An 8,133-nucleotide genomic window follows, 5' to 3' on the forward strand; every position below is an offset into this window, starting at 1 on the left:
CTAGGGACCGTCCTTGGCCCAGGAGTGGTAAGGGTGGGCGATAGGGGTCAAGTGACTTGCCCAAGGTCACACAGCTGGAAGTGTCCGAGGCCGGACTTGAACCTAGGACCTCCAGTCTCTAGGCCTGGCTCTCAATCCACTGAGCCACCCAGCTGCCCCTTGTTATATATATATATATATATATATATATATATATGTATACATATATATACACACACACACACACATATATACATATTACCAATTACATGTAATTACAAATTTCCACACAAGTTTTCATAAGTTATATGATCAAGCTTACCTCCCTCCCTTCCTTTTCCCCTTTCAGTGCTAGCAAGCAATTTGATCTAGGTTATATACATATTATCACACAAAACATATTTCCATATTGTTCATTTACTTTTACAGTATTTTTTTTACAGTACAGAACAATTTTTTTTATAGTACAGAACAATTCTATATTCAGCAGTGCAAGTACTGTTAACCCCACTTCTGAGAAAAGGTAGTTGGCTCAAAGTAGGGGGGTGATAACAGCACCTATCTTCTGGGACTGTTGTGAGGATCCAGTGCAATGATCTTTGTAAAGTGTTCAGTTCAGTGCCCAGCACATAGTCAGCACTGTATAAATGTTAGCTAGTACTGCATTTCTAGTATGCCATTCACCTTCCATAAACATAATCTTAGTGCTATATTTTGTCCTCACATTGTAGACGAGTGAATTCTCAAAAAAAAAAAATCATAGTTTTGGCTACAATCTAACTCTATAAGGATGTTATCATGTAACATTGTATATTATAGCTATGTGTTCAGTATCATATTCCCTTACTGTCAGTTCTGTGAGGGAAAGGGATGGTGTCTTGTGCCTCTGGATATTGCACAGTGCTCAGGACACAGCATATATTTAATGAATGTTTCCTGTGTTTTACTCCATGATTAGGGTGGAACCAAATCCAAGAGGGAGGTAGTCTACTTCTGTCCCATCCCACCAATTCCTCATTGCCCAAGACACTTACATGACCTGCTTCTCTTCCAGGCTGGCCAAGGGTGCTAGCCTGTGACTCGGCTTGGCCAGCACAGTTCCATCACCAGAAGAAAGGGGGTCTGGCACCAGAAGTCCATTCAGATCTCCATTATAGGAGCTGGATGTTCGCTGGCTCTCTGTGCCTGAGCCTGTATGCCAGGGGAGAAGGAAGATGTCATCTCTCAACTGCTCCTCAGAGTCAAGGAGGACACGCTCTTAAACATTTCCCAGCCTCCCACCTCTGTACTTTGGTTCACACCACTCCCAAATGGAATGCAACTCCCCTCTAGTCTCTGGTTAAATCTGAGAGCTGGCTGAAATTCCATTTTCTCCACAAAACCTTCCCACAACCCAAAGTGACTTTTCTGTTTTCTAAACGCCTGTGGTGCTTCTTGTCAACTCCACCACTTATTTTCTTGCCTGGTACTCTCCTTTAGCTTTTTCATGTAGTAATCTCTAAGGAACTCTGTAAACTCCTTGAGGGCAAGGGATGGCTTCTCATACAAAGGATTACAAACAGAGCAAATTGATGACATGCAGAGAACAACAGAGATCATCTAATCCAACTCTCTCATTTTACAGATGAGGAAACAATCTGTTCAAGGTTATGTGATTTGCCCACAGTCAGTCCTACTATAAATGATTAGGCTGAGATCTGGAGCCAGGTCCTCCAACTCCAAATCGGGCACACAATTTTTACAACATGAGCCCTCACTTGAACATCTCTCTAGCACACAGCATTCACTGAGGAAATATCTGTTTATATCAATTCATAGAAGATAAGGCTAACAAGCCACTGACACAAATGGCTGACAAATGACTACTGTGCTGGCTCCTTTGATACTCTACCAAGTTAGGGACACTGTTGTCTTACGTCTGTGTAAGTACCACTCTGGGACCAGGCAGCTATAGATTTGGGGGCCTGGCTTTCTCCCTAACTGGGTTACCTGTTGCTATGTTCCTGCATCACAACTTTCTCCCTGACCACTATAAAAAATAAATAAAAACAAAACAAAACAAAAAAACATCCCGGCTGTCATGGAAATAGTCAAAATACCTTGATTGAAAGAGTTAAGGAGAAATGAACAAGAAATTAGGAATAAAAGAGGGAGAAGAAACAGTATGAGTTTAGCTAGGAAAACATACAGGACTCAGGGAAGAACTAAGTAACTGAGAAGATGCACATACTTGCATGGAAACTCTTGAGTAATATGCCATAGCTGTTTCCTAGACACTAAGCATCTCTAACAGGCTCAGAGCCAGGTCAGGGACCCAGGTGCCCAGGAGGCTTTAATCACCTGCTTACCTAATTTCAAGGGACAGGAGAAAAGGAAGAAAATGTCATTGATTTTCATGAACATAGAATAATCCTAACTAGAACACAGCTTTGAGTTTAACTGCAGAAAGAAAGGGTAAGCCTTAAAAGACAGTAAATACAGAAGCCCTAAGGAAGAAACTCCATAGCAATAAGGGAGAGATTAAAGGTGGCTACTTCTAATTTCTTCTGTAACAGAACAGATAAGAGAGTCATGTAGAATTTGTTGGAACATGAGACTGGTTTCTCTGAAATCTTATTTGTAAACTTCTTTTGCACAGTTGGAAGAAATGTTTCCAAATGAGCTTGTTGCTCTTAACAACTAGCTGCATCAGATATCCAATACAAAAGTTGTTTCCTTCAATAGAAATTCAAGTCTACTCACCCTAGGTAGTACCAAAGATAAACAATAGCCCAGAGAGATATAGGGGTTGACAAATTTGAGAGTTATAAAACCCTATGGGTACTGATAATACTCTACATGAAAGTTAACCAAAAATAAACAGGAAAAGCAAATCAAGCAAACTGAATGGCAGCAAGGGGGGTTCTGCTTGGTATTCTTTGGTTTTTCCAGTCAGTAAAACTTTAGCCCCCAAGCAGTGAGGAAAAAAATATCAAAGTAGCCAAGATTAAGGGCAAGCCAAGGCCAAACTTGTCAGTAATGCCTCCAAGGGGCCCCAGGAAGAGAAGATACCCAAAAGTCAAAAAAGATATGGTCCTGCCCATCTCCAGGTCTGCCTCTCCCCACCAATAAGTCAAGGAATGCTCAACGAGGGGCTGTTGAAGTCTTAATTGAGAAATAAGTACAGTAGAATATGTCAGCTGGTAGATGGAGAGGGAAGTCCAAATGCCTAAGACTGTTGCCTGATTAATAAGAGAGGTTGTCAGGCCTGGAGATTATTTCTGTCTGTGACACTCCAATCAGTTGGTCTGCAGAAGCTGGAACAATTTGCCTTTCATACCTTGGTCACCTCCTGTTTAGAGCCCAACAATAATCTGTAAAGCCTATCTCCTCCATCTGCCTCAGTTGGCCTACATGAAACACAGGAGTATCTTCTGTGGCTCCACAGGAAGAGAATAATCCTTAAAGTGGATTGGGTGGGGGGTGGGAGAACAGGTCTCCAGTTCTGTCTGCTTATGCATTATCTGCTTCCCCAAACAGGCTGTCTTTACAAGAAGAGAGAATGGGGGTGGAAATGGAATGAAATGGTAAATACTGCCTGCTAAAAACCACTAGGCCTTATGCTGCATGACCAACTCACATCAGATGTTCACGTATAAAGTGGGCGAAGGCTATATCAGCCAGTGGTCCCAGCATAAAGATGAAGCAGAATGCCCTAGGGCTGGTGGGGGCCCAGGGATTATATGGCTACAAGACAAGTCTCTGAATAAGAGCAGTGAGAAATGAGAAACCAGCAAGGACCAGAGAAAGGCTCCAAGGGCATCTATGACTAAGGAACTAACTGCAAATCACTCAAGAAAACGTAACAATCCTTTCTTCCATTTCCCCATAGCAAATGACAGGGTCCCTTTAATCCTCACTGTTTTTGCACACAGCAGGGGCTTAACAAATGCTTTTCTATTCCATTCCTAAGGATGACTGGGATCAACAATAGAAGGGGGTTGAAGAGAATGGAAGAAAAGCTTAAGAGTTAGAACCAAGATGGCAGAACATCAGTGGACAGAGAGCCAGGCCCTGAGATGGGAGTTGCTAGGTTCAAATCTCACATAAGACACTTCCTAGTTGGGTGGGTGACCGTAAACAAGTCACTTAATTCCCACTGCCTAGCCCTTAATGCTTTTCTGCTTTTGAAATAATACAAAGTATTGATTCTAAAAAAAGTTAAAAACAGGAGGCACATAAGAGATCATCTAATCCAATGCTCTCATTTTTATTAGGTTAAGAAATCCAGAAGCCTGATTTTACAATTTATAGTTCTTTAAGGATTTAGGGCTTGATAAAATCTCACTGAATGCTCACAACTTTGAGAGGTAAGTAGTTTGAAAATGCTTGTCTCCATTCTGCAGATGGGAAAACTCTGAAGGATGACATGCTGGTATCCTAAGACTCCTTCCCTGGCTCTCATGGAGGGGGAGGGGGACAACAAAGTGGAAAAAACTCTGGATTTGGAAACCCTCATTACACCACACCGTGGGCTGCTGGAGAGCCGGCGCTGTCTTCTCGCTTTCTTTGTATCCCCGGAACTCAACACTGCGCCGGACACACAGCAAGCACTTAATCAAAGCTCATTGACCACAGCCTGAGCAAAGCCGGGTTGGCTTCTTGGCCGTTTCACCTACGAGCTGTGTGACCTTGGCCTGGTCACTTTTCCCTTGAAGGTCCCAGCTTCCTCGGCAGTAAAAGGAGGGCTTGGGCCAGATGGTCTCTCAGGTCCGGCTCGGCCGGAGGTCCTGGGTTTGCGCCCCCACCAAGGTCGGGGTGGGGTGCCCTAGGTCCTTACCTCTCCCCCGCCCTAAAACCCCTCCCCCGCTCATACCCCCTGACCTCCAGGCGGACGGTCCAGCTTTAAGATGTCCCGCAGATGCTGCGTGGCGTCCTCGATGTCGATACTGGTGCAGGACGAGGCCATGGGGCCCGGCTGCGGGGCCTCGGCTCCGCGAGGGCGTCACCGTCACTCTCCTCCTCCTCCTCCTCTTTCTCCACGTTCCGGGCCCCGCCGTGGGACCACCGCTACCACTCCTGTTCCTCTCCCCACCTCCTCCCTTCTCCGCAGCTGCGGCGGTGCCTACAGAGACTGCTCGGTCCGTCCGCTCGCTTGCTCGGCAATCCCTCCGCCCCGCCAACCCCACCAACCGCCTCCACTTCCGGTCCGCCGCACGCCGAGCTCCCCCCCCCACCGCCCTCGAGGTCCGCGCCGCCCCACAAAGGTTCCGGCTTGCGCAGGTTCCGGCTCCGAGGCTGCGCGGGTTCGCGTTGCCCACCGTCCTCAGAGTGGTCTGCGGCAATCCTGCGGAAGCCGAAGAAAAGCGCTTATTCCGTCCTAATTCTGGACGGCTCAAGTTTTTACCAACCCTGTTTCAAAGAGAAGGAGAAAATGATACTGAGCTAAAAAGGTCCTTAAAGGTCACCCAACTTGTCTGGGGGAAACGGCACTGCTCTTAGGTTTGAATCCTGATTCTACTTCCATGTCCCCGTGGTCTTGGGCAAGCCGATTGCTGCTCTGGACCTCAGTGTTCTCATTTGTATGACTAAGTGGTCTCTGAATCAGGATTCTTGCCCTGGGATTTTGGGGACAAGTGGCTGGGACAGAAAACTTAGACCTTGGCCCAACCACAAGCTGCCCTGCTATCCAGAGAATACTCATGACAGGTAGGCAAAGGCTAGTCCTGGACCATCTACAGACCTCAAAGTCGGAATGGTGACTTTTTAAGATTCTTATTCAGCCAAGTGGAAAATCAAATCGCTTAGAGCCAAATGAACACAGAGATAGATGTTCCTTCAAAACAGAATGGTGAGCACTCAGAAATCCTGGGACAATCAATAGTGGTCCACATTACCTGGCACATAATAGATGCTCAATAAATGCTCATTTCCTTCTCTTTATATAACATTATAGGATTTACATAAGGCTTTCCTCACAACCCTATAAGAAAGGTAGCAGATTTTACACGGGAATGAACTGGAGCTCAGAAATGACACTAAATTTGCCAAAGACCAATGTGGATAACTATGTAGGAATCAGAACATGAACTCAGATTCCTTTGACTACAGTTCCAGTCCTCTTTCCATTAAAACATGCTGTCCATCATTCTGAGAAGCAAGGGGGCTTATGTCACTCATTGCTCCTCATTTGAATATTTGTGAGATTATCTTTTCAAGGAACTCTAGACTAAGAGTGGTTAATTTCAAGGATCATTGGCAATCACAGGATTCAGAGTTGAAAAATATTTTAATGACCATCCACCTAATCTGATCTGTTTTACATACAGATGATGGGGGGGGGGGGGGCAGAGAAGGTAAATAACTAGCCTGCCCATAGTCACATAATAAGTTCAAGAGCTAAGATTCAAACCCGTATTTCTGGACTTTCTTCAACCAGGACGATAGAATAATAGTTTCAAGGAATCTTAAGGAAATATACTCCAAAGCTTTCACTTTATAGGTGAAGGCCTTGAGCCTCCAAGAGGAGAGATGACTTGCTGCAGGTCACATGGTTAGTGATAAAGGCCTGAAACCTAAGTCTTTTGATTGCAAGCTCTATATCCTTCCCATTATACCCTGCAGCTATCAAAGGCCAGGTCCCTATAGGGGAGTTGCACCTAATCTTCTAAGCCCCAAGGCCTGAAAAAGGGAAACTGGAGGACTTAGTTTGAGGCACAGAAAGTGATGAAATCCCACTTTCTGCTAGATAGTCTTTCTAATATGGCCAAGAAAACTTTATACCATCCAGTATGGCATGAGTTAAAAAAAAAAACAAACAACTCAATAAATTTTGGGGTTGAGACTACAGGATTTTCTGGAGCTGGTCTGAGCTCTGTCGAGGTAGAGCATTGGATTGGACATGTAAAGGATTGACATCTATTCCCAGCAGCATCATAGTTATCTGCTTCCTCACCTGACAAATGAGGTCAACCCTAGTCCTTCCCAAATCCAGAGAGGTCAAAGCATCCTTAGCAAAACTGAATCAGAGATCCAGAAAATTCAAAAATTAGGATTAAAGGATCATAAGACTATTTGAACTCCCATATTACTGCATATTGATTACAATACATATTTGACATCATCAAAAGTTGCCAACATGCAGGTGACTCAAGTGTCCAAAGAGGGGCTTGCCTAGAATGGAATTCCTAGTTATAGACTTCTAAGTAATCCAAATTTGGGGGGTCCTTTGACAACTCTTCTCCCAGGCTTAGATATTCCTCTGCCTTATCAAGTAAGACACAGTTTTAGTTTAAAAAAAAAAACACAACTCTTTATTGATTACACATTTCAGGCACAGGTACATCATAGAGGCTGTCATATATAGTGTTTTTTTTAATAGTGATTGTAACGGGTCAGTTCAAATTAACCAGATCTGATTAACCTTCTCTCTCGCGCTCTCTCCCCCTCTGTTTGTGTGTCAAATAGTATCTACAGCCCCAGGTTTTTCAGAAGCATCTTTGTATCAAAATAAACAGCACATCTGTTCAGATGAGCAACATGCAAGAGCCCACAACTTAAGAAACATGTTATCCTAAAAAAGATCAGTCTTTAACCAAATACAAAAGGGAAACCATGTTATAGAAATGTTTAACTTAGTTTTTACATTACTGGCCACAAACAATATTGGCCCCTACAGCAACCCTAACATGAGGCATTTCAGGCCCGTGGTTAGTGGTATATTTCAGGAAAGGTTCCCCTCATCTCCTCAAAGTTGGGAGTGGATCTGTGTCTGAGGAAGAAGAGTCAGTTGGTGTCACTGTACATAGGACCAGCTCAACTTTGGTTTCTACCAATGCTTCTGGTGCACTGGGAAACTACATCAAGGCCTTGAAGGTCCTCTGAGGCCTCTCAAGAAGCAGCATGGTATAATGGGAGGAAAACCAGCTGAGGTATTTAGAATGAGACCTCAGTTCTAGCATAGGCTCTGCCACTGGCTAGCTGCACAGACTGACCTTAGCTAAGCAACTAATTTCACCTTTCTAAAATATGAAGGAACTAGATTAGATGACCTGAGGGGCCTCTCAGTTTTAACACTAGTTTTTTTAAAATGAGAGACCAGTTCAAGTCCTGGGGTGAAGGCAATTGAGGTTGGTTCTGGTCCTAAAAAAGGTCCTGTCATCCCTACTTGCCTTT

General features: G+C 44.2%; 1 protein-coding gene across 1 annotated transcript in view; it reads right to left on the reverse strand.

Annotated features, from left to right (window-relative positions):
* Positions 1-5,091, reverse strand: part of EDC4 (enhancer of mRNA decapping 4) — an 18,822-nt gene extending 13,731 nt beyond the window's left edge. Inside the window, exons 1-2 of the mRNA XM_044660574.1 lie at positions 4,843-5,091; positions 1,014-1,170 (exon numbers count right to left, since the gene is read on the reverse strand). Coding sequence (XP_044516509.1) covers positions 1,014-1,170; positions 4,843-4,927 — 242 coding nt within the window. The 5' untranslated portion in view covers positions 4,928-5,091. The remainder of the gene's footprint in view (positions 1-1,013; positions 1,171-4,842) is intronic.
* Positions 5,092-8,133: the final 3,042 nt, after the last annotated feature.

This window comes from Gracilinanus agilis, chromosome 2, assembly GCF_016433145.1.
Source record: "Gracilinanus agilis isolate LMUSP501 chromosome 2, AgileGrace, whole genome shotgun sequence".
Taxonomy (NCBI): domain Eukaryota; kingdom Metazoa; phylum Chordata; class Mammalia; order Didelphimorphia; family Didelphidae; genus Gracilinanus; species Gracilinanus agilis.